Source organism: Lygodium microphyllum, chromosome 11, assembly GCF_053477565.2.
Source record: "Lygodium microphyllum isolate KBCC chromosome 11, Lygodium_microphyllum_v1.1.10, whole genome shotgun sequence".
NCBI lineage: Eukaryota > Viridiplantae > Streptophyta > Polypodiopsida > Schizaeales > Lygodiaceae > Lygodium > Lygodium microphyllum.
In genome coordinates this window covers 19,340,402-19,367,860 of record NC_141145.1, presented here as the reverse complement: position 1 = coordinate 19,367,860, position 27,459 = coordinate 19,340,402, and the positions used below count along the sequence as shown (strand labels likewise).

The following is a 27,459-nucleotide window of genomic DNA, read 5'->3' as shown; positions in this document are numbered from 1 at the left end:
TTATGCTATGCATCCACAACAATGTTGTTACATAGAGGTCTCCCTTCTTGACAGTTTGGTTGGGAGTAGTAGAAGAAAGGCCGATTGAAGTCATACCCTCCTCTATTACTTTCAAGGGATAGCACAAAGAGGATGAGAGAGCGAGGGTACAAGGTGTAGTAAGCGAAGGGAAGGGCCCCTAAAAAGGGAAGAAAGAGTAAGCGAGCAGGTGAACATATACTTGCAAGAGGAGAAGATGATCCAAAGAACCCCTTTGGACCACAAGATCGAGGCACCATGCAACAGGGCATTTCTCTCTCCTCCCTCTATCTACCTCTATACCCCTTTCTTTCAAGACCCTAAGGCCTGTCAGAGTGTAGCGATGCGGAAGTGTGGGACCAAGACTGAGAGAGAGAGAACGCAGAGAGAAGAGAGAGAAAGAGATAGTGGAAGATGAAGATCTGTTGTATAAAGTGTGCTGTATACAAAGATATGTAGATATGTACACAGGCGCAGTGCGCGGGACTGCGTGTCTCCACGTGGACGGTGCAACCTGCTGTTCACCTCAAAGTCCGCTGCAGTCTGTACGATCTCCAACCTGAAATCTGCAGAGACAGAGATGACATCTGCATGAGTCTCCAGCCAGAAACCTGCGAACAGTGATAGGAGAGACTACAGAAGACCGGCTATATATAGCTAGAAACTGGGCGCCAAAAATAGGCAGGTCGACTGCATTAAATGCAGCCGACTGGTGCAGTACCAGGTCGGATTGCCATGTGGCAGTCCGACTGACCAGACCAAAATTTGATCGCTAACACCCCCTCTCAGAGCTTGGGCGGGGCAGATGCTTGAGGGATTTGGCATGTCTCCGAAGTAGAGCCCGGGGAAGAGCCTTCGTAAACAAATCTGCAAGATTGTCCTCCGTCTTCCAGTACTCCACCGCAATGGTCTCATCCAGAAGCTTCTCTCTGATGAAGTGGTACTGGATCTCTATGTGCTTCGTCCGGGCATGGAAAACAGGATTTCGTGCCAAGGCAATGCAACTCTCATTGTCGCATTGCAGCAAAGTAGGACGAGTCTGGGGGCAACCAAGCTCCTCCAACAATCTCCGAAGCCACACAGCTTCACATGTGGTGGAAGACGCGGCCCGATATTCCGCCTTAGTAGACGAAAGGGCTACTGTGGGCTGCTTCTTGCTACTCCATGAGATAACACCAGCACCCAAGGTAAAACAGTAACCTGTTATAGAGCGCCTGTAGTCCACATCACCAGCCCAATCCGAGTCGCTCCAACCTGCAAGTACAAGATCTGAACCACCTGTGCCTGCTGGATAATGAATCCCTAAATTAGATGTCCCCCTCAAATACCGAAGTATCCGTTGGGCAGCATGCCAATGTACCATCTGAGGTTCACTCATGAACCATGCCAAGAGCCCAACAGCAAAACAAAGATCAACACGAGTGTTGAGAAGCCACATCAATGATCCAATCAACTGATGGTAGCGGGAAGCATCCGCCATGGGAGAAGCTGAATGTGAAGTGGCCTTCCAGTTCGGATCCATAGGAGTAGAAATGGTCCGACAATCCTCCATTGCAAAAGAAACCAAGAGCTCCTGTACATATCTTTGCTGAGAGATGAAAATCCCCCTCTGAGACTGATAAATCTCATGGCCCAAGAAGAAATGGAGTAGACCCAAATTCGTCATCTCAAACGTCTGATGTAAAGCTGCCTTCGTCTCTTTGACCTTCTGTGCATGATCACTTGTGACAATCAAATCATCAACATACAACACAAAAAGCACACAACCAGCCTCGGAAGTGTGTATATAAAGTTGCGGATCGGCCTTGGAACGCCGATATCCCAACTGTGACTGAAGGAACGAATCAATCTTCTCGTTCCATGCACACGGAGCCTGCTTGAGGCCATACAAGGCCTTCTTCAACTTGTAGACTTTCCCATATGAAGATCCAAAGCCAGGAGGCTGCTCGACATAGATCTCCTTCTTCAAATCACCATTGAGGAAGGCCGACTTCACATCCAACTGGTAGACAGGCCATCTCCTATGACCAGCCAAGGCAAGAACAGCTCGAATAGTTGCCATACGAGCAGTGGGGCAAAAGTGTCATGACAATCAATCCCTGGGCGCTGTGCAAAACCTTTAGCAACAAGGCGAGCCTTGTGCTTGTCCAAAGAATCATCGCTAAGGTACTTGGTCTTGAAGACCCATTTGACGCCAATCACCTTCTTATTCGGGGGGCGAGGCACGAGATACCAAGTGCCATTCCTCTCAATAGCCTCCAACTCGGCTTCCATAGCTTTCTTCCATGGTGCGGACTGTAAAGCTTCCTTCATGGAGGTGGGCTCTCGATCCTGCATAACGCGGGTCATCAAACAATAGTTAGAGCAAACAAGCTCCGTAGAATGTGCCTGGTGCCTCTGTGACCGCCGCGGACCATCATGCGGTCCTCACTCCTTAGGGACCCCCTCGATCCCTGAATCATGGAGTGTGTCACGGGCCCAACGAGGAGGAGGTCGGACCTCTCCTCGTCTCTCTCCATCAGCTGAAGACTCTGGGATATCCACCGGTGGTAACTCCTCGGGGGTGACCGGTAGAACAGTAGACTCTGTATCAGAAACAAAATCGGAATCAAAAGGCGCGGGCTCCAAAAGAATTGTCTCGGGAGCCCAACTCTCCCCTGGATCTCCAAGAACGGGATGCTCGTCACCCACTGCTATGGCCGAAACCTCCACGAACCGCACATCTCGACTGGTGTACACATCCCGCTTGACGGGATCATACAAACGATAGCCTTGGGACTGAGAGCTGTAGCCAACAAACACCTGTCTTCGAGAAGTTGCTTCAAATTTATCACGATGAGCCTTGGAAATGTGAACATAGGCATCACACCCAAAAACCCTAAAATAAGAAACATCGGGCTTAGTCCCAAAGTATGGCTCAAAAGGTGTCATCCCATGAACGGCCGAAGTGGGGGATCGGTTAAGGATGTGGACTGCAGTAGCCACAGCCTCGGCCCACAGAAACTGAGGTGTCTATCAGTGCTCCATCACGGTGTGCGCCATCTCGATCACACTTCGGTTCTTCCGTTCAAGAATGCCATTTTCTTGAGGAGTGTTAGTATCAGCAAACTCTTGGTGAATACCTTTATCTGCACAAAAACGAGCAAACTCATTAGAAACAAATTCACCACCCTTGTCGGATCGCAAGGTCTTCAATCGCCGGCCTGATCGGTTCTCCTCAAAGAGAAGCCAATCCTTGAAGTGGAAGAAGGCCTCTGACTTCAATGCCAAGAAATAGGCCCAAGTCATCTTGCTGTAGTCATCTACGATCAACATGAAGTACGAGCTTCCTCTCAAGGACTCGTTCCTCATAGGGCCACAAAGATCCGTAGATACAAGCTCCATCGGTGAAGTAGACCGCCGCGAAGCTTTGTTGGGAATCGCATCCCTATGCTGTTTCCCACGAATGCAGGAGACACATGGCTGTTGGCTCACCACTATGTTTGGCAACCCTCGAACGAGCTGTCCACGTGACGCCCTTCGAAGATAATCATAGTTGAGGTGACCAAACCGAGCATGCCATAGCTCTGACTGTGTCTAAGAGGTAAGAAGAAGAGTAGGGAGAGCAGTAGAAGACGTCAATTTGTAGATGCAGTCCTCCTCATATCCTGATGAGAGAACCTTCCTTGACGCATGATCAAGGACTTGTACCGAATCACTGTCAAACTCCACCAAAAGTCCAATGGAACAAATCTTATGAACCAAAAGTAGATGATATCCTAAACCTGGCATATGCAAGACCTCTGAGGTATGGGTACCACCACATCCATCTGGAATAAGCTGCATCTCACCCCGTCCTGCAATAGACACCGAAGAGCTATCTCCAATGAGAATCTGCCCACGCGAAGGTCGCAATTGGGCAACACCAACTGATGAAGGAGTCATATGCCGGGAAGCACCACTGTCAATGATCCACTCTCGAGCCTGGGGAGCTGTCATCGCAGCATCAGAAGCATTCGGTGTAGAGTCCTCAATGACAGCTAGATGAAGAAACGCAGCTGATGAGGGTGCAACTACCGTTCCAGAATCCTTGGTGTCCTTCTTGTTGGTGTCCTTCTTGTCTTTGTCAGGGCAATCCTTCTTCCAATGGCCAGTCTCTCCACAAATATGGCATGTGGATTCTTTGTCCTTGTCATTCTTTGACTTGTTGTCCTCCTCCTTCTTCTTTTGGTCCTTTCCCTTCTTCTGAGAGGCTTGACTTGTCAAGGCTTCCGACTTGGAAGCATGCTGTCCCTTCAGTTGTTCCTCTTGGTCCAAGACCATAGGAACCGGCTCTTCCCACCGAAGAGTAGACTCATGCCCAAAGCAATAAGGGCAGAGTAGAAAGCACCGAATCGTAGCGGCAACTGGGACAAAAGTGTGATTGCCATGTCTTCGGAGGAAATCGGCTTCCCCGCATTTGGAACCTACATCTGAAGCTATCTAAGCTTGTTGATGTGCTCCCGCAACGAAGAAGACTTGTTCACGGACAGGGTCATCCGGTTATACATCTAATTAAGCTCCAGCCATATCTCCTGAGCCACCGTCAAGTGCTCGATGTGGGATATCACAGCTGTAGTACAAGACAGAAAAAGAAAAGAACGAATCCGGGCATTCAGTTTGTCGCAGAGGACTCAAGGATGGCCGACATCATCACGTGCCAGATGCGGTAATTGTCGCCATCGAGCTTTTGATCTGCGGGAAGAGCCGGTAAGACAGGCACCTTCCGGTCCATGATCGTCTGGAACTCCAAGTCAATCTCTGTAGACATCTTCACCTGTAATGCCTTCACAAACGCAAAAGCAGCCCCCTCTTACTGTGAAAACGCAGCCTGCTAGTGCTCCTTTTCCGCGTCTCGAACCTTCTTCACCTGCTGGAGGCGATGAAAAAGCAAAACCTGCACTTGAAGACTGAAAACTCAGCCTTCCTTCTCTTCAAACAGCAGCAAACAGCAGCAAATCCACCAATTGGACTCCTTTCCCGCGCGCCCACGCTCGCTTCAGCCTTGTTCCGAGGCGCAGCCCTCCCGCTCGCCCTCAAACGCTGGAAACGGAGCCTTGTGTCGCGATGGAAACTCTTCTTCAGGTTGGTTCTTCACTCAGCCAGCCCTTCTACATTGCTCTGATACCATGTCAGAGTGCAGTGATGCGGAAGCGTGGGACCAAGACTGAGAGAGAGAGAACGCAGAGAGAAGAGAGAGAAAGAGACAGTGGAAGATGAAGATCTGTTGTATAAAGTGTGCTGTATACAAAGATATGCAGATATGTACACGGGCGCAGTGCGCGGGACTGCGTGTCTCCACCTCGACGGTGCAACCTGCTGTTCACCTCGAAGTCCGTTGCAGTCTGCACGATCTCCAACCTGAAATCTGCAGACAGAGATGAAATCTGCAAAACAGCAGCAAATCCACCAATTGGACTCCTTTCCCGCGCGCCCACGCTCGCTTCAGCCTTGTTCCGAGGCACAGCCCTCCCGCTCGCCCTCAAACGCTGGAAACGGAGCCTTGTGTCGCGATGGAAACTCTTATTCAGGTTGGTTCTTCACTCAGCCAGCCCTTCTACATTGCTCTGATACCATGTCAGAGTGCAGTGATGCGGAAGCGTGGGACCAAGACTGAGAGAGAGAGAACGCAGAGAGAAGAGAGAGAAAGAGACAGTGGAAGATGAAGATCTGCTGTATAAAGTGTGCTGTATACAAAGATATGCAGATATGTACACGGGCGCAGTGCGTGGGACTGCGTGTCTCCACCTCGACGGTGCAACCTGCTGTTCACCTTGAAGTCCGTTGCAGTCTGCACGATCTCCAACCTGAAATCTGCAGACAGAGATGAAATCTGCACGAGTCTCCAGCCAGAAACCTGCGAACAGTGATAGGAGAGACTGCAGAAGACCGGCTATAAATAGCCAGAAACTGGTGCAGTACCAGGTCGGACTGCCACGTGGCAGTCCGACTGACCAGACCAGAATTTGAACGCTAACAAGGCCCACCTACACCCTTTCACTTCAATGTCCAAGTGGAAAACTACCGAAGTAAAAGATGGGTTTGCCCATCCCTCATTTGCCCCTTTCATTCACCTACTTTCCTCCCCCTACTCTTATCCTCCTCTACCAATTTCCCTCCATTTTTTATTCCCCTTACTTTATCTCATGTGGCAACTGATATTACAAACAACAGATAAGTTTTCCTTTGAACAAATTTAAGAAAACATTTTTTTAATTATGATATTAACATCTAAAAAACACAAAAACATTAAGAACATACAATAAAAATGGTTTTTTCTAGGCTCTAGAGTCCAACCTCTTTGCTACATGATTCCCTCATTGGCCTCACCTACTCAGCAAAGTTTTCTATCCACCTCCTTACCCACATTAATGATTGTCTATTCCCCCTCTTGCTTTTCCCCTCATTCTTAATCTTTGTGGACACATAATGCATCCACATTGACTTTTGAAATAAGGCTTAAAACAATTACCATAGCAACATATCCTGCATAAAAATTTAAGGTACGTTTCCATAATTTCCTCTCTTCCCTAGCCATAGATTCATATCTGTTACAACAAGACCTATTCACAAGAGCATATTCCTATGCTCCTCTATTTTTTTGTACACAAGTGAGAGCTTTATTTTGATAAGGTGCCCTTTGGAGCAACATGATGAAGGAAATCATTATTTCTTTTCCCTATTGGGATGGAGAAAGTTGTTCTTGTGATCCCTTGGTGAAAATCAAACCCTATCTTTTGGAGACTATACAAGTTTTTCAGTGTGGGAGTATAGTGGAGGCAGGAGTTCCTTACTCTGGTGGTCGTGGATTTGGAGTCCCATACCCTACTATGGCTAGGCCTTATGATTAAAGTTGTTTTACTAACAATTTTGGAAGTGTTTTGTGTTAGACAGTGGTTCTTCTTTGACAAGGTTCGCGAGGACGCTTCACATTTCAGTGTGGGAGAAATGATGACACCCAAAGAAGCATAAAAACAAGACACAAAAATGTCCATGCATATATCATAATTTCATCTTTTGTAAAAAAGATAACAAATACATTGTTACAAAATCACTAAAATACACACCTATATGAGAGGGCCATATCCACATCCACATCCATCATAAATAAATGGTATACACAAAAGTGTTACGTGCATGCATTTGTAAAGGGTAGGAATACTCAAAATTAAAGGCCAAAGGTCTTATAATATCAAATGCATCAAAGTTTCAAAGAAATAATAAAAATACGAAGGGGTGTGCTTTTTGGGGAAGAGGTGGGGTGGAGTGCACGAGTGGTTATGTGCCTCTTTCCCTTTCCTCTTTTGTCCAATGGCATATTTCCTTTTTGGTGGTACAAAAATTTGTTCTCTCTCCTCTCTCCTCTGTCTTTTGCGCAGAAATTTCTCTTTTCCCTTTTGTTCTTGTATAATGGTTGAAGCTATGGATGAAGATGATGAAGAAAACGAATTTGTTCATTATTAAGTGGAAGATTTATGGTTTTTTTTCAGTTTTGAGATTAATGGCTCAGCCATGTGCATAGATTTTGCATGCTTCTACCTTGGTTTCATGTTTATTTTCTGCCGTGGGAGGGTTGCTGTCACTAGCATGGGCAATTTTATTGAAGCCTTGAATTGTTAGTGACAAGATGCCGGGTGGAAGATAGAAAGAGCTAATCTGGAGTGATATGCTCTTCTCGAAAGACCTAAGCTCAAAATGGGAGGCTCTCAGGCATTGTAGAGAATGATTAGATGTTGGAAGTAGATATTCAAAGAAATCAAATGGTGTGGTGAGACTGAGGGAAGGGAGGACCCTAGCCTACAAGGATAATTTCATATCCATTAGAGACAATCCCAAGCAAGTTGAAGTCATGCATGACAAAGGGGTAAGAAGATGACTAGACATATGAGAGCCCAATAAGCTTCATTGGCTATCCCTAGAGGAGTGTAATCTTAAGTGAAACTTTTCAGAAATAGCAAGATATTTGGGTGAGGTTATCTTTGTAAGCGTAGGGAAGAACGTATTAATGACAATACTTTGAACTTAATCAACTCAATTAATTATCACCATGAAAATTAGAAAAAAGAGAGAGAGAGAGGAGTTGACAGTGCATTGAGACGGGGAACCGATTCCTCCCGCTTTTCAGGAATTTATTGAGTCAATATGTCTTGCTAACAATTGTTATACAAAATGTTTGTTACATCCCTTTCTCGTCTTGTTCTCAAGACATTTCTTGAAGTATTTCTGATACTAGAGCTTCTTCATAAGCTGCAAGTATTTTTGGATAGTCTTTTGACATCCATTTAGAATCTAAATGAGAGTAATTTTTAAATTTTAAAAGGAATTTTCTAGGAATGTTTCTTTCTCGTTTCTTAATCATATGAAAAATTATTTGCTCTAGTTGAAGTATCTTCTTTCTCTTCCGTTCATCTACTTCAGGTGGATTCTCTATTACAGGTTTCAATGGTGGAGGCCCTTTACAAGGCTTCAAAAGATGGATATAAAAAGCATTGTGAATTCTCCAATGCTCTAGAAGTTGTAACCTGTAACAAACATCATTAATCTTTTTAGTGACTTGAAATGACCCATAATTTCTTGCTGCGAGCTTAGTGACTTGGAATGGAAACTTGTTAGAGCTTCTTAGACGAGCTTTGTGAAATTTCAACCACATCCAATCTTCTTTTTGTAAAATCAATTGCCTTTGATGCTTATCTTTTGCTTTCTTGTGTTTTTCTTGAGATATTTGAATAGCTTGTCTAACTTGGGCGAAAGCTTTTTCCATATCACACATGAACTCTGGCATGAAATATCTTTTTCTTAGTTTTGAGAATGGGTAATAAGAGTGTTTTTCCATATATAAACTCAAATAGTGCTTTACTTGTAGAAGTATGAATTGCGTTGTTATAGGTATATTTTACCAAAGACAATTACTTTTGCCATTGTTGGTCGGCTTCATGGCAATAGCACTTTAATATATCCAATATTGTGAGATTGACTTTGTCACTTTGACCATCTGTTTGAGGATAATAAGAAGAAGAAAAGCTAAGCTTTGCACCCAAATTTTTAAAAAGAGCTCGTTAAAGGAGACTAGTGGCTTGTGGATCTCTATCACCTATAATTGATTGTGGTAATCCATGATACTTAAAGATTTGTTGAATAAATATTCTAGCCATATATTAAGACTTTATAGTCTTCTTGATTGGAATGAAATGTAAACCCGTCAATAATATTTTATATACCATCATTGTCGTTTGCTGATTTTGATAAGCAAAAAATAAAATCCATAGTAATGCTTTCCTAAGGTTGGCTCGGAATTGGTAATGATGGCAAAAGTCTTGTAGGCTTTTGGTTGATCTTTTGGCACACAAAACATTCTTTGATAAATTGCTCAATGTCTCGTTGAAGACTTGGCCAATCAAAATTCAAGTGCCTTGGCTGTGGCCAAAATACCACGACGAGCTATGTAAGGTGCCGGATAACATTCTTCCATTACTTTAGGCTTGAAATCTTTAGTAACACATAACTTATTTTTCATCATAAGAAATTCATTTGATAATAATATAAGAGTTTATCCTTTTATCAAGTTGTAAACTCTCCCAGCTGATTTTAAAATCTTCATTAGAAGCATACAGATCCCTCATACTAGTGAAATCTGTATGATGAATCATGTACGCTGCATGAATTTGAGGTTTTCTTGATAGGGGACAACTACTTTGTTTTGCTTTCCAGTAATATGCAGTATTTGAAAGTTAAATTGAGCTAAATAATCGGCCCATCGAATATGCTTTTTAGAAATCTTTGGTTGGTTGAGAAAATGTCTCAAATTTTCATGGTTTGGTCTTGATGAGAAATTCTCAATCTAATAGTATCTCCAATCTTTTAAAGCTTGAATGATGGCTATTAACTCCTTTTTATTCGTAGTAGCATTTCTTTATGCATTTTGCAACCTTCTGCTTGCATAAGCAACTACACACCCTTTTTTGGTTTAAGACTACACCAATGCAGTTTTGTGAAGCATCACATTCCATAAAGAAAGATTTTGACAAATTAGGTATAATAAAAACAGGTCCTTTGCTGATATAGAGCTTCAGAGCTTCAAAAGCTTTATTCTCTAGTTTGGTCCATTGGAATGCCACTGCTTTCTTGGTTAAATCATGCAATGGTTTAAGAACCACTGCAAACCATTTAATGAATCTCCTAAAATAAAAGCATAATCCTAAGAAACTTTGAACTTCATGAACTGGTCCATTGGAATGCCACTGATTTCTTGGTTAAATCATGCAATGGTCCAATAACCACTACAAATCATTTAATGAATCTCCTATAATAAGAGCATAATCCCAAGAAACTTCGAACTTCATGAACAATAGACAATTTTGCCATTCTACAATAACCTTGATTTTTTTTGGATCTATCGCAATCTCATCTTTGGATATAATATGACCCAAGTAGTGAATCTCTTATAGTAAAAATTCTCTCTTTTTGCCATACAATAAGAGGAGATTATGAAGCAAGTGAATGAGGAGCTCTTGGAGAAGGGTCTAATAACACCTAGTTTCTCTTATCTTTTTGCTCTCTAGTCCTCTTAGTGCAAAAAAAAGATTGATCTTGGCATATGTGTGTGGATTACATGGCCCTCAACAAAATTACAATTTGAATAGGCTTCCTATTTAAGAATTGATGATATCTTGGATAGATCGGATGGATCCAAATTATTCAGTCGGATTGACTTGAAGAGTGGCTACCATCAGATAAGGATTGCTCCTCAAGATATTCATATCATGACAACTTTTGGTTTGTATGAGTTACCATTTGGTCTCACCAATGCTCCTACAACCTTTAATAGAATGTTGGAAAGAATCTTTAGTGCACATCAGAAGTTTATAGGTACTTTCTTTGATGATATATTGGTTCATTCAAAAGATGCATTAGAGCGTAAGCCACACTTGAAAATAGTGTTTCAAGAATTCTGCAAATACCAACTTTATGTGTTTCTATGCCAAGGTATTTCTAATACAAGATCACAATGACCAAGATCTCCCATGACAAAACTCTCATGATTTACATAATCTCCTATCTCAATTCGTAGTTTCCCAATAAGGGGAGTAACTTTAGACTCCATTCCTTGAAAAGCAGCACCTGATATTTTTGGTGTTCCAAACCTCTCCTTTGGTAGATGTAGAGCTTTAACAATCCGAGAATGGATGTAATGGTATGTAGCCCTTGTATCAAAATAAATGAGAATAGGTTGATTAGCAATCTTACCCCAAGCCATAAAAAGCTTCCTTTTCTCTGATGGAGTTTCATCTTGTTGCAAGGATTCCTTAGGTACAACATTTGCTTGAGGTGTCTTTTGGGGCTGGTTTTCCTTCTTTGCCTTATTGAGCATTGACATACCATGTGTCTTTTTTTTTTTTTTTTGGGAGGTTTTACGAAGTATCCATGGTATATGCAATTATTCAGTTTCTAAGGCAGTATCTTGGGCTGCTTCCAAAATATCAGGCTTTATCATCTTGACAGATCGTCATACTGTCAAATGTAATCTATGGATAAACTTTCTCATCTCCATATTGGAAGTAACTTCATTAAGAGATGTAAATTTAAGAGAAACAATTGAAAACTTGTTAATATATGTTTCAACATTGTTTCCATGGCTTTGCTTCAGCTCATCCCATTCTTGTTGCATATCAGCTTCAAAGAATAAAGACAAAAACTTATTGTTGCACATCTCCTTAAACTCTTTCCAAGAGTTGGGTTTCTTTTCCTCTTGAACAACTTTGAGCCACCAATTCAAAGCGGCATCCTTCATATACATTTTAACCATCCTATTTTTTGATTTATTTGTATAATCTTCACCACCAAAAGCAACATTAAATTGTCTAGAAAAAGACACAGCTTTGTAAGAGTCTCTCTTATCATAGAAAACGTCAAACTTGATGCTCTTCTCTTTAAGCTTGAAGTCTCTTTTAGCATTGTTTTCCTTTGCTAAAAGCACCTTTGGAGATTTAGCTACCATGGAAATAGCTGGTTCTTTGACTTTCTCCATGCCCTTCTCCATGAAGGGATTCTTGGGACAAGAGGAGGCAGCTTGTGTATGATGAGACTTTGAAGTCACTGCTTGGGTGGAACCTCAAATGATAGGTGATATGTTACCTTTCGTAGACTTAGTTGCATCAATAACATTGATACCTTTTATTCTAAGATATGCCTTTGCAATTGTAATACCCTCTATCTCAAGAGCCTTCTCACTAAGGAAATCTTCAAAGACCTTCGCTTTAGCTTGTGCTTTAGCCCTTTCTCCATAAAAGCTTGAATTTCTAGATCGGTTTTCAGCTCCTTGTATCTTTGTATCTTCTCATAATCAGAGAAGCATATACATACAGAGTGTCGGGAGCCTTCTGGTTCACAAAATTCTTCTCTTCACCTATTGACATGGTGAGAAAGTTGGGTCCAAAGATCTTGTTACCTAGAAAAGTTCTTGGAAAGAAGTCCTTGCTCTCATACCAATGTAAGTGCGGGGAAGAACATGAGAATGATAATACTTTGAACTTAACCAACTGAATCAATTATCACCATGAAAATTGTGAGAGAGAGAGAGAGAGAGAGAGAGAGAGAGAGAGAGAGAGAGAGAGAGAGAGTCGACACCACGTTGAGAGGGGAACCAGCTCCTCCCCCTTTACAAGAATTTATTGAGTCAATATGTCTTGGCAATAATTGATATACAAAAGATTTGTTACAATCTCACATAGATGCAAGGATTGGCCCAGATTCGTCAGAATTGAAATACTTAAACCCACTCAAATGTTTTAAGATTGGAAAAGGTAAAGTATTAATAGGTGTCTCTAAAAGAGGTGATTTTCAGATTAGAGATGGACAACATATTTTGAAAGCTTATGAGATTGGAGAAAGAAATACCATACACCGAGGACGATCTCAAGCCAGATAGTGGTCAATTAGATGACTCCAACATTCTGATGCAAGAGGTAAGTACTGTAACTGAGAGTGAAACTCAGAAAGCAAACGTTGCATCAACTCGACATTGGCTGTGGCATTGCGAGCTCTCCATAGACAGATGTAATCAAGGTGGCCTAAGTGAGGGCTAGACATAGGCTCAAGACCAACAACAAGGCCCCAAAGACCTTGAAACTCAAGCACTTGCTGCATATAGTTCGATCAAGTAGTGAAATTCGACCCGTTGAAACGAGTTTTATCTGTGAAGGCATTCTTTGCTGAGGCAACAGGAGTGGTAGTGCTCGAATAAGGTGGATAGGGTGGGTATTGTGGGGGAAAGGAATGCACGTGGAAATGGGTCCCATAGTGCCCACCAGGCATTCAAGAAGTGCGCATGGTGGATCCAAATGTGTACATGGAATTACTAGGCACGGGCATTGTCGTCGCATAAGGACCCCATGGTGAAGGGATAGGAACATGTGGAGTAGAGGATGGAAATCGCTGTGTAGGAGTAACCCATGGAAAGTGTGACGATGGACCATAAGTAGAGGATGGAAATCCTTGCATCTGATAGGTCATTATGTGTGTGTAGTTGGGGGTAGTTATTAGAAGTGGTGCAAGAATGGAGCGTAAACATAAGGTGTTATAAACTGCTAAAATACAAGACAAAAGAGAAAGGGAAAGAAAGAACACAACATAGATAAGAACTTAGATGTATGCTCGAGAAATGGAATCTATATACCAAGACATGAGATAGTACAGAAGCAATGTGAGTCTCCGGCTATGGAGGCATTGGTGCATGCTTCCTCTCTCCAAGAACTGTCAAGTGATGAATGAACGTGGAGGAAGGAGCCTGAGAATATATAGGCCAAATAAATGCCAAAAATATGACTGGTCGGCCAGCATTAAATGCTGGTCAACTGGCTGTAAATAATGCCAAAACACAATAAATGTTGACAAATAAAATGCCTAAAATATCTCTGTGCCCAGCCTACTATACCACATGTATAGACTCAACCATGAACTGACTAATCTGCTAATAGTAGTGAGGGGAATGCCCATCACAGCCATCCAAAGTGGAAAAGATGGGTCTACATGAGGAAAGGTAGAGGGTGGCAGTCCCTGTAACGAAGTTCCATAGTATGGAATGGCTTGTGGAAAAGGGTAGGTGATAGTGATAAGAGGTCGAATGCCCCCTAATGAGGCACCGTGATGTGAATATGGAATAGAGAATGAGAATATGCTAGGAGCGAAGATAGAAGATCCAACTCCCAGTGTGGTAGAGGCGGGTGTGGAATGTAAGCCGAGGTTTTGAAATGAGTGTGATATGGCTTCAAGAGAATAGGGTGGGATGGGAAGGAGAGAAGAAGAGTAATTGACTTGCTTAAATGAGACAAAAGATGTAGGTATACTTGATGATGAATGTCTGCTTCTTGAGCCCCCTCTATGAAGATTTACATACATATAACCATTCGGATCCTGCACACCAAAAGGCAAAATAGAAGAGGGTTTTGATTCGAATGACTCAAAAGGGTTGTACAAACTTGACACAGGGCTTGGCCAAGATGATGAAGATGGATCACCGGTCGTCCCAAATGTCGTATTGCCTCCATGATTAGAAAGATGGCCAGCCTCACCAATTGGTCCGGAAGGAGTAGCAAAACTGAAAGAAGGGATGTCTTCAGGTCCGTATTGATTGCTAGGGTTTGCACGGAAACACAGAGTGTACGACCCCAAAAGCACAATGAGGCAAACACAGATACGGAAAGCAAAACTCAAACTCTAAATGAGACAAATAGAAGCACAACGAGACAAACACAAAAAGCAAAACCCAAATCCTAAACGCAAAACTCAAAACTCAAACCCTAAATGCAAAATTCAAAACTCAAACACAAATAGAAGAAGGGATGGAGAGAACATAACTTTGAAGTGAATGAATGCTGTAAATGAATGCAAGAGTATATAGTGTGCCCAAGGGCAAAGTAGCGTGTCGGAGAGTGGGGTCCACCGCAGATGGATCCTAAGTGTTGTGACCACCAGTTGGAGTGAGAGAAAGAGAGAAACACCAAATGCTAATCACCAGAGTGTGAGGAGACTGAGGTGATTGCAGTGGATGATGCTTGATGATGTGGGTGAAGCAACAAAATGTAGCAATAGAATGCCACACTAAAATATGGCAGTAAAATGAGGTGATGGCAGCAGTCGCGAAGGCTGGACAGCCACGTGTGCGTGGACTAATGGCTGAAATCTGCACTCAAGGGTGAGAAACCTGCATGGAAGAGTTGAGACTGAATGGGGGCAGCCTGCCTATTTATAGATGAGGATGGACCCTCTAGAGTTTCACTGAACTCTCTCGAACCGCTCCTTGTTTTAGGTTTTCATTAAATTAAGCTTGTTTTGGGCTGTTTAAGTGGCTAATCAGCACGGAATGCATTTCTTAGCTCAACAACTTCCAAATGAAGACTGACTTTAGGGGTGGAAGGAATATCGCCATATCTGACATTGAATCTAGTTTTTTTAAAGAGAAAGGATTTCATCCTAAGTCACATTTGCCCCTCTAGCAATAGGGAAAATCAATAGCAACATAGAAACCAATAGAACAGCTATGCATCTAAGGGTAATAAGTAGATATGCAAAGAGGTCTTGATTGTACTTACAAGAATTAGGCAAAATATGTTTTGAGTCTACCGTAAGTTTCTTAAGAATGCTGACTGAGTCTCTCAGTTATGGCTCATCTTTTTTTTGGATGATATAGATACCTTTCTTTAACATATATACTCTCATTATTAAGAAAAGGGCAATGCTCAGGCGCACACCCAGTCTTACTAGTTAAATTGATAAGACTCTGCAAATTCGAGTACCAACTTGAACCAATTAGTAGGCCATGAAGATTGATGAGGGTAGCAAACAAAAGAGAGGAAAGGAGCACAGTAATTGGATAGTTCAATATTATCCCTTCAGAAAATAAAGAGTTTTGACATTGGTGTGCTATGCGCACAAAATTTCTCATTTAACCTTTCAGTGAGCAGTACAAGTTTACTAATTTTTAACTGAATGGTTCACCGATATGGGCCTTATAAGTCTCTTAATAGGGATCTAAGAACAAACAAATAGTAAGGTCTAGAAATAATTGTAGCTTTCAACTACAGCACTTTCTAATATCTGCATTCACAAATTTCTAAAAGAGGATTAGCTGCAAAAAATCTCTTGATGAAATGCTTGTGTTCTGAACGGTGGTCCTCATGTATATTGGGAGTACAGGGTTTTAGTTAAATCAGTTGTGGATCATCAATTGGCATGAGCTTTTTGGAAAAGCGAAGAGAGGTCATGGAGGTAGAAGCAGCAAATGTTGCAAGTGTATCCATCAGTGTACAAATTGTGATGTTGGTGTTCACTTTCATTGTGGGCCATCTGTTGAGACGGAAGAAGATTATGGTTCTGCATGAAGCTGGTGCAGCATTGCTACTTGGTATGCAATTTATATAAGTCGACATCTTTCTTTTACTTGTCCAATTTCCAGTGGATTAACAGAATTATTTGTCTGACAAAGTCTAGATGATGGCCATGGTAGATGGTATGTTATTAGGCTTTGCAAGCATATGCCAAAGATTGTCTTTATAATTGGGAGGGATTTTACTTGTTTTTTATGTTGATATAAGTTTGCATATTGTTTGATATTACCTTCTATGTAGTTTTGGAAGAGCTGCCTTATTGTGTGGAGTGATGATACTGAAATCTCTTGATGTGTCCCAACCAACCTAGTCTATTTGAATCGCATAGAGTTAAAGAAAGCAATTTTGACTTTTGATATGTTAAACATGCTGCCAAAGATAGCATATCCGTATGTGCTTTGTTTTCTTTTGCATCATTTTGAGGCACAAATGCTTGAGCCAAAAAATGTGATACATTTAGCAATTGCAGCCCATCCAATATCCTTAAGAGGTAAGCTTATCTGTATACAATAACATTTGTTGAGCGATAACAACTTATGAAAAAGCCTTGAGCAGACATTCTTGTCTAACAGATTTGGCATATAACAAAGTGTTGAAAAGACATCCTTGTTTAACCGATCTGCATATTGTGTAACAGTTGCTGAATGGACTGAGAATAAGGATAAGATAGGATCTCTATTCTGAAATAGATATGATAAAATCTCTTTTTCATAAGGTTATATTCTATAGTTTAATATTATAACACATTGGATATCTTGAGGCTAAAAAGTGTATTTAAACAAATAACTAATTGGGTATCTCAGAAATTGGGGCGATTTGAAACATTGAAAACCCTTGAGGCTCTTGGTCTACATATGTACAACTTGGGATGGTATAATTCCTCATTGTGGCATATGCTTAATTCCATTTCCCACTTTTAATGTGGAGCAAAAAAGACATCAATACTTTCATTTCATAGACAATGAGCTTTGCCAAAAATCACATCCCAATAATAAGCATGTCAACTCATTAGGGTGCAATAATTTGTTCACAGAGGATGTTTGCGAGTCTGAACACATTGGCTGAATTTTTGATGATCAGCCATGGTCAATCTTGTGGGAGTTTATTTTAGGTGCTTTCACAATAAAATATTTGGGTGTCAGCTATTAGACAGCTCTTGTTAGGCACTTTCACAAAATTTTTTGGTGTCATCATTCAACTTGCCCAATATAAGATTAGAAATAAATTGTCACAGACGAGATATCATTGACAGCATTATTGTTTGGTACAGCTGGCCATAATGCTAGACCATTTGAGATCGTTTGAGGGGTGATATAAAAAGGTGTCAGTGTCAGGTTCGCAAGAAGGCCTCTCTCCTCATCCTCTCAAAGCCACCCTCCATCCTCTCCCGTCTCTTGCAGAGAGAGTGGATGATTTGTTAGTAGTCGTGTGTCTTGTGTGGTCATGTCCTGCATGTGAGTCTTAGTTTGAGTCAAACAAGCACATTAGGAGCTTTGACATTGTATTTGTTTATCATTGTATGTGTTTTAGACACTTTAGATGGAGGGCACATTAGCAAAGTTGTTTCTATGTAGCTTATGGCGTCTTTGATAGTCCTCACTATCGTCTCATTATTGGGTTAGAGGCTTCGCTCACCCAACCGCAACTGAAGTTTTGTGGAGTGATCCATTTGAGGCATCTCCATTTCCATTGCCCTTTGGTGGCCTTCCATTTGGTTGGCTATTTATATGGAGAGGTGGTCTCGCTCCTTGGCTGGATTTTTTCATCAACAGACTTCATTGGCCTTGGCACTCTTCTTGCCACCCTCAAACCTCCATATCTCCTTTGCACTTCTACCACATCCAGGATCTGAGAGGGGGTGCTAGCAGTCATGTGTGTCTTGTGTGGTCATCTTTTACCTATGAGTCAAACAAAGAAATTAGGAGCTCTGACATTGTATTTGTTTGTTATTTTATGTGTTTTAGACACTTAAGGAGGTCATATTAGTGCATTTCTCTTTGTGCCACATTTAGGGTTTTTCCTTTTTTTCGCCTATATATAGGTGGCATGCCCTTCCACTTTCATTATCCATCACTTATTCTTCGTGATCAGCCAATCCTTCTCATTCTCTCATTCCTTGGCTATCGTTTGGTGCCTACACTAACGCATAGAGCTGTGTGTTGGGGTTGACTGTTATAGCCTTGTATCTTCAGCCATTACAATCACATTGTTACTTCTCTCTCCTGCGTTCTCTTTGTCTCCTTTTTCTCTCTGCGTACACTTTTCTCTTTCTGTATCATACTCTCACATGATCTTTGTCCAAATACTTGAAAGAGTCTTTGCTATTGATACATGATGAAGGTCTATAGCATGGTTGTACCTCATGCCCAAATGAAGCTCACAATGATACTAGCAATCAACTTTCATCTAGGACAATGTCCTTGGGGTCCATTGTGCTTGTGAGTAATTCGGAGTGAGGATCTGAACAAGGTGGTGTGTGTAGGAGTGTTGTATGTGCAACATTAGAGAGTGCAAAGAGAGCAAAAATGTGAGGAGGGTGTGTACCAGTGTGGTACACATAACCAGTGTGGTACACATAAACAATAAAAGAATGTATTTATACTAAGGGTATGGTACACTATAAGTAAATATATACACGGGAAGGTTAACAAAGGTCCTTTACACCCAACAACCTCCCACTTAAAGGTTCGGGGTGAACCTCTAACCAACTGGCATTCTTAGCTAGGCATATAGAACTCTAGCTATTACATCTAAATATAGGTGTTTTGGTGGGCAGCCCTAAATCCTTCACCAAATGGCCAAGCCAAATAACTTCTTTCGAAGTGTCAGTGGTTGAAATATATTAAGCCTTAGTGGTAGAGAATACAGCTATCTTTTGCAATCTAGAGCATGAGGAAACTGCCCCACCATTTCAAGGCGAAAATGTACCCGCTAGTAGACTTGCGAGTATCCAAGTTACTTGCCATGTTTGCATCACAATATCCTTGCAAATGTAGTGTATCCTTTCCATAGCATATACATCTTCTTTATGTGCCCTTAAGGTATCGAAAGATGCATTTCACTACCTCCCAATGCACTTTGCCAAGGTTTAACATAAACTTGCTCCCAACTCCTATTGCATGAGCAATATCAGGTCTAGTGGGAACCATAGCATACACGAGTGACCCACAAGTTGAAGCATAAGGAACACCCTTCATAGTACTGATTGCCTTATTATCTTTTGGGCAATTTGCTTTGCTAAGCTTAGTGTATGGTGGTAACGGTACACCAAGAGGCTTAGCATCAGCCATAGAAAACCTGTACTTTTCTTGTGAGAAAGAAAGAAAGAAAGAAAGAAAGTTATATTAACGTCTTCTAAAGACCAAAACTGACCTATGAGACAAACTGTGATACAACTGATGAGGTCCAGCTATCCAAAATAAAAGTGCTGAATGAAAAGCTAAAAACTGGAAACTGAAAATACGGTGCTGTGAGTGTGATAAGTGTCGTGTATGTGTATGTGCGTATGTAGCTCTGGTACTCCAAATAATGGCTACAAAGGGGGAACAAATGTCGGCTGTGATAGGGGAACAACTGTCGGCTGTGATAAAGTGGTGCGATGTGTATATGTAACAGATGCAGGGAGATATACTATCCTGGGATGTAGTAGCAGTCGTCGAAGTCGCTAATAGCAGGTGATCCCTCCTGGATGTAGGATGTGGTACATCAGCGGTGGAGAAAGAGTAAACTGGAGATCTGAGATCCAATGTGTCGAGTGTCGTCGGATCTCAGTCTGTTGTCGATGTAGATAAAAAATCCTCCGGATCTCCTGTCGGTGTGGTTGTGGGGTCCGAAACCCACGGATCCTCGTCGGGCGTCGGGTACGCTGGTCCTCAGCCTGCTGTAGTGTGAGCCCGGAGGTCTGGCTAGAGGCTGGTACAGTAGCTCTCACTCTGTCTGTCTGAAAGAATTGTGTAATAGTCGTCTGGGTGGGCCCCTCTCTGACTGGGACCTGCTGTGTGCTCTGCTCTCTCATGTGCCATGCCTCTCCTAGAAAACGGCCAAATGATCTCTGATCCATATCAGTCATACATCCCTGAAGTGAGCTGCTCAATGTGTATCTAGATCTCAACTCTGAGTATGCCGGGCATCTGAGAACAAAATGCTCCTCACTCTCCACCTCTGATCTGCAAGGGGGCTCTGCTCGCACAATGTCATGTGGGACTGAGGCCTTGCTGCGAATCAATCTAGATATCATGATCACCTGAGGTCTCTCCATCAATGTCCATACATAATCGGCAAGGCCTGGCCCCCATATAGCTGCTCCATACATCAGTGCTGGAGTGCTGTAGTGAGAGAAATAAGAGCTGTTGCTCTCTATCTCTCGCTACACGCATGCCCAAAATGCGTTCAACTGCACTAAAATTCTTCATGGAGAAGGCTGAATTCAGCTGTCTTTTTAATGCATTAACTTGGCTCTTATGCTTACTAGCAATAAGCATATGATCCACATAAAGCACAAGAACAATAAGGCTTCCATCACCAGCCTTCTTTATATGTAAGCAATGATCTACATTGCTTCTCTTGAACCTATGTGAGAGCATGAAGGCATCAAGTTTTTTATACCATTGTCTAGGAGCTTGCTTTAGACCATATAAGCTTCTCTTAAGCTTGCATACCAAATGCTCCTTTCCTGACATAACAAAGCCTTTTGGCTACTTCATGTACAACTCTTCTTCTAAATCACCATGGAGGAATGCAGTTCTAACATCCATTTGATCAAGCTATAGATCCATAGATGCTACAATGGCAAACAAAACACAGATTGACAACAAGTGAAAACACTTTCTGAAAGTCAATCCCCTCTTTTTGTGTATAAACCTTAGGCACAATCTTGACTTTGTATTTGGGTTTGCCATTACACACTTGATTTTATAGACCTCTTTAGTCATTCTTCATCCCTCTTCCTTTGTCATTAGTTACCCTTCCCTTCTCTCACCACCCCTTCCACTGACCTCACACCCCTTTAGGACATTGCGGTTCACGGTTGGTGGCTGCCTTCACCCTTCCTCTTCTGCTTTAGGCACCCTGTTCCAGCATTAAGCTTTGCTTTTGGAGCATCTTCCACTTGGTGTCACTATCATCTGCTTGGCATCGACACCCTTTTTCATCAAGCTCTAACTTCACCTGTGCATTTTAGTGTGGAGATCTTCTCCTTGCTTAGCATCATTATCTCTAGCTTGATGTCAGCATCCTAGCCTCTGGGGATAGTCTACATTATTGAGTGTCATTGATTTCATCACTTGTTCATCACAGGGGCTGTTGGGACTTGTGTTTTTGTAGCTTGGCTCCTCCTCCATCACCCGGTGTCACTCATTTATCATAGGGGCTGTTAGGACCTGCGTTTTTGCAACCAGGCTTCTCCTTCATCACATGGTGTTACTTATCTATCATAGAGGTTGTTGGAACCTGTGTTTTTGCAACCCAGCTCATCCTCCATCATTCGATGCCATCATTATCCATGTGGCAGCAGCATCTGGGCTGCTCTCCCTGCGTTTGGCAGCTTTGATACTTTGGGATTTGCGGTTTGCTGCCTAGGTCACTCGTCGGCATCAGATGAATGTGGTTCACTCCTTCGATAGCTGGTGATCATCTTCCATATCTCTAATGTTATTAGAGAATTGTGGTCTGCTCCCTCGACAATTGTCCTTCACCTTCCAGTGATTACTTCGATAGCCCACTGCTCGGAGGATTGCGTTTCTCTCCCTTCGTAGTGTAGATTTTCCATAGGTGTTGCCACCTGATTCAGAGAGGACAATGTAGTTATCTAGTGTGATGCACCTGCACTCGCTCACTCACTTAACACGGTACAGAGAGGTAACGCGATATGTGAGAGCAAGGTATACTCTTGTATTATTGAATCAAAGAAACAATACAACATAGGCACATCCCAGGACTACACCCTCGTGATACCGCACATAAGAGGGTTCACCACTAGGTATAGGGAATCATATGTAGAGTTTGCGAGACCAAGCCTCTTCAGGGATGTCACAATCAGGTGCATGATGTGGAGATTAGTTGGAAATATGCACTACGGTTTTAAGTGCCTCCGCCCAAAACGATTGCAAGAGATTAAAAGGCAGCAAGCTTGCATCCAATAAGTGACTCAAAATCCCAACAAATGCATTCAAATGCTTTGAGGCGGGCTTGGACTCATCTAGCTCCAAAGATAACCAACTTCTGCATGAGATGGACTTGATTGATAGGAGTTGTATTCTCATATGAAGCTTTGAGCTTGATTGCCATTTTGATGTAAGCAATAACCTTCTTATTCATCTTAGCCCATTCCTCATTTGACAAAGCAATAGGCTTTTCTTATTCGAAAGCATTATCACAATCCTTTAGAAATAGGATACCGTGCATATGATATTTCCAAAGATCAAAGCCATTGCCATCAAATTTTCGAATCTCGAAAATATTCTGTATGTTAGAAGTGGATGCATTGCTAGCCTTTTTCAGCAATAAATTTCTGCAATAAAGTGCTGAATACTATCAGGCAATAGCAAGGTTGCTGGATATAACAGCAAATACACAAAATGTGCTTCCAAAGGTGCTGAAGAAGTAGATAATTTGCTGCAATTTCAGTCCAAATAGGCTGATTACAGCATATACATGCTCAAAATGTGATAAGTATGCATAAAAGACAACTCTGACTTCAATTATACATCGCCGTGATGCCCATATGCAACAACCCAAGTGTTGTATATACCACTGTTTCATTGCACAATGAGCGTTCAACAATGCAGTAGAAATTTTTGGAGTGAATTGTGGCCTTCCTCTCATGCTATTCCTTGAATGAGAATACCCTTATTGATTCAAATCCCTTGCCCTAGATCCCTCTCCAATTTCACAAGTAGACGCAATATGTTGATTCGATTGCTTTGCCCTAGTATGGCCATTAGGCTAGAGTAGGAGGCAATTTCTCACCCAATATGCTCATGTAGCAATTAGCTGATCAAATTTGGCTTGCATGGTTGACTTTGCTAATGAATCCCTTTATTTGATTTCTTAACTTTATGTGAAAGCTGAAGGTATATATTAGAGTGTCGAGGTACTCAACAATGAATCTGCTGTTATTTCATTGCCAAAGCATGAATTAGCACAAAGTACATCACCTATGTGAATAGTCCCCAAATTTCTTTGACAAATGTGTCCCAATTTTATTGATACAAGTTCCCAAGTGCCACACAAGGGCAAATGCTGCAGAAATTTAACAAATTTTGCAAAGCCCCAAATTTCTCAGGTCTCGACGTGCACCAATGTTAGTGAATTTTGTGAGAGTGTGCAATGGAAGAGAGAGAGAGAGAGAGAGAGAGAGAGAGAGAGAGAGAGAGAGAGAGTAGATAATGAAGGAAGAAATACTGCACTGATTGAAATGTTACAAAGATGTGGATTGATCAGTCTCTGCACACAGCCCAGAGCGTTAGTGAGAGTAGCAGATTAGGCTGAAATGAGTGGCAGCACCAATGTGCGAGAGGAATGAGAGTAAGGTGTGCTATAACGTGCAAAAGAGAGTGAAAAGAAGAATGAACGGGAGGACAACGATATATAGCCCTATCTCCCCAAAACTGGTCGACCTGCTGGGGCGGCCAACAAAACTGGCCGACTGGGCCCCGAAAATAGACCGACCTGCACAAAAATGCTCTAAAAAGGCTATTGGCCACCCGAGAAGGAAATGCAGCCAAACACATATCCTAAATAAGCAGATAGAGCTCCTCTGTCTCCTGCCAGACTTTGATAGGAGCTCACAACTAGGAGATGACAGACTGACATGCTAAATAAGGCAAGCTAACAAATTCGACTCAATTGAGAAAAATTTCACTGATATATAAAAAGCCCAAAATGTTTCAAAGCCAATATGTACAATGTCTACAAGTTTTGGGTTAAATGTCACTGCACAAGCATTCACTATGCAAAATTAGAGAAAATCCCAAAAGGACTGACTGTTGTAGTGTCTAGAGATTGCTTAGATTTAATGAATGTCAATTCGGAATTGACAGTAGGATTGCCATGTCACCATAGGAGGGCTCGACAGTTGTCGCACTGTTCCAGAAGGTACTTCCAGTTGTCGTCAGTTTGATTTTAGGGTTTTAGAGTGTTTGTTTAATTTTAGGGTTTGATCGTTTGTTTGAGCAAAAACGACCTGCGCCTATACCAGATTTAGGGTTTCTGGCGTGTTGATTGATAGTGTAGCCCACACGTGACACAAAAAGCGATAACTTGATTTTCTTGTGCCAAATTAGCTAGATCTGAGTTGCATGGACTTTGGGAAGCACGCATGCTTTGATCAAAGCTCTGATACTAGTTTGAAGGGGGTGTGCATAGGAATGCTATGTGTGCAACAGTAGAGAGTGTAGAGAGAGCAAAAGCGTGAGTAGGATGTGTATGAGTGTGGTACACAAATAATAAAAGAATGTATTTATATTTAGGGTATGGTATACTTATATCCGTAAGGGTGCGTTCACATGTATAAGTAAATATATACACGAGAAGCGTAACGAAGGGCCTTCACACGCAACATGATCTTACTTAGAAGCTATCCAATGAAGATAAAAGAAAGAATTGCCTAAACATCCTTGTATCCATATGTTAGGCCTTTGTAAGTGACCCAAGTGTTGTGAGGGCTCTCCTCCATACCTCCTGGGTTGTGGGATAGTCCCATAGATAGTGTCTTTGTGTCTCCCTTGGGTCACCACATCTCGCACATGCCATGGGGTTCGGTCCATATCCAAGCTAAGTATCCTTGGCTAAGCTCCTATGAGCTAACAGCCATAGGAAAAATGATATCTTTCTACACTTGGAAGTGTCATCTAGCCTTCTCCAAAATTCAATAGGAAATGACTTGAGATGTTCTATCTATGCCAATGATAGGTGACTATTAGTTGTGCGTTGATCTTACTCATCTGAATCCTCCTTCTTAGCTTTGTAGTGACAAAGAAGGCCACAATGCATGGCCTATCAAGGAATGGATCTTTCCAACTCCACTCCCTTAGATTCCACAATGAATGGACTTCCTATGCTAAGCCTAGTCATAGGATGCTTTAGACAAAGGGTCAAAGTAGTGGCAGACTACAAGAAAAAGTGGTACCCTCTTTAATCATGAAAGTAAATATAAATTTTTTGCTAGCCACACTGACAATAAGGAGGATGTCCACTTGGAGAGTAAACCAATTGAGGTCTAAGAAGTATCAGTATTGTGAGAGGGGGTGAAGATCGAAGCTCTCAACTGAGAGTACACAGTTGACAGTAGAGAGTAAGAGAGTGATGTCATGAGGACATGTACATGATTAAGTAAATGTTGCACATATGAGGTACAATTGGGGTTAGCGTAAATATACTTGCCCGAGACTTGAGAAAATAATGGGATGTCAAATGCAATAAGTTGCTATAAGTTATGTTGCATAGGTACTTGGTGGTATCTGGTGTCAATTGTTGGCCTAGGTCATTCATTTGGCTATAAGTGTTAATTGGTGATACTAGAGATGTGGCGTTTAATGGTACCTAACGCCAATCTAATAGTCAAAGATGGCACAAAGAGACTCCGGAGTGGAAGATGCCTAACCAATTTAATTATTGGCAAGTGAGATTATTTTTCTGGGCACCAAAATAATTATCAGATTAATTTTTAGTAACTAAAGACTGAAAATTAATATTTAATGATGGATAATGTTGGAAAAACCATTTGGGAAGGGTCGCACTTGGCAAACTTGCCCATACAGGCTGGTAAAAGGCTGAAGAAGAGGAAAAACGAGATCATTCTTGCTGTAGCAAATGTGGGAGAGCTGTGAGTAGCCATGGCCAGCCTATTTTCAGCCATTGCAGCTAGCCACGAGTGAGTTTTGAGGAGGTGATTGCAGATTTGGACCCTCCACAGCTGGGCTCTTGCATCCAGGTATAAGGTGACAGCTGATTTGGATGTCTCAGCTGTAGGCGACAGCATTTAATGCTATTGTGGCAGGGCAGCAGCTACATTTGATTGATTTTCAGTCATTCTTCTAGACAAAACTCTGAATTTTCTCTCTACAGCTTTCTCTCTCATCTCCCAGCCATTTTATAGCTTTGCTTCGAAGATCTCAGCATTTGGACCCTTGGAGGCTGAGAAATTGCAAATTTCTTTGTTGTAAACCCTAATTTACAGCAAAAATTAGGGTTTAGCAACAGCCTTGGGAAGCATGCCGAAAATTGGAAGCTCCAAGACTTGGATTTTTCAAGGCTGAAGATGAATTTCAGGTAAATTCAAGTGAAGGACTAGCCAGCCATTGAATTTGGGGCATTTCCATCGTCTATGAAGTGGTGAAGGCCAACTAAGTGCTCGAATCAAGAGGCAAAATAGATTGAAGACTTGCTGGTCACTTTGGACAGCAAGGGGAGTTTGGATTGTGAAGGGGATCGGGAGAATCCCATTGTAAATCAACTTCTTCTTCAATAAAACTAAAGAAATACCGGAGGGCGTCAATTTTGGGGCCAATCAGGTATGCATTGTCCAAGTTTAGTAGGTAAATTTGTATTTTCAGAATTGCATTTGTTGTTTGCTACTGTAAATACGTTGTAATCAAGGATTTACCACCCATCTGTAGAAGGAAGGCTGGTTTCAAGTGAAGACACAACAAGACTTCCAATACAGTTACCAAAATAGTGTAATGAAAGTATAAAGTGCAACCCTTAAACCTTAGGGTTGTTAATGTGCATTCACACCTGAAAGGTGTAAAACACGATAAGTGACTGAATTGTGTAACATGAGCACATAAAATAGAAGACAATGTAACTGGGGGAAAAAACCTCTCATAAGGAGAGTAAAAAGTGCCCCAGTGTCCTAGTGCAGATCATCGACACTCTGTGAGCGTAGGCGCGAGTCAAACCCAACAAACCCCCTTGGAGTGAAAAGTGATCAACATACAAGGATCATCCACCAAAGGAGATAAAATTTAAAGCATTGCGAAATGCTTCAAATTTGTCACGAGGAAGAGCTTTGGTGAAAATATTTGCCACATTGTTGGCGGTA

The 27,459-nt window shown here is 41.9% G+C and overlaps 1 protein-coding gene across 8 annotated transcripts in view; it reads left to right on the top strand.

The window, feature by feature from the left end:
• Positions 1-27,459, top strand: part of LOC148028601 (sodium/hydrogen exchanger 5-like) — a 133,075-nt gene that overhangs the window by 28,808 nt on the left and 76,808 nt on the right. For 5 of the 8 annotated variants that reach the window (XM_087688865.1, XM_087688864.1, XM_087688868.1 and 2 more), the window contains exon 2: positions 16,228-16,435. The exons of the other annotated variants lie outside the window; for them this stretch is intronic. In XM_087688865.1, coding sequence (XP_087544991.1) covers positions 16,264-16,435 — 172 coding nt within the window. In that variant the 5' untranslated portion in view covers positions 16,228-16,263. The remainder of the gene's footprint in view (positions 1-16,227; positions 16,436-27,459) is intronic. 8 annotated transcript variants of the gene reach the window in all.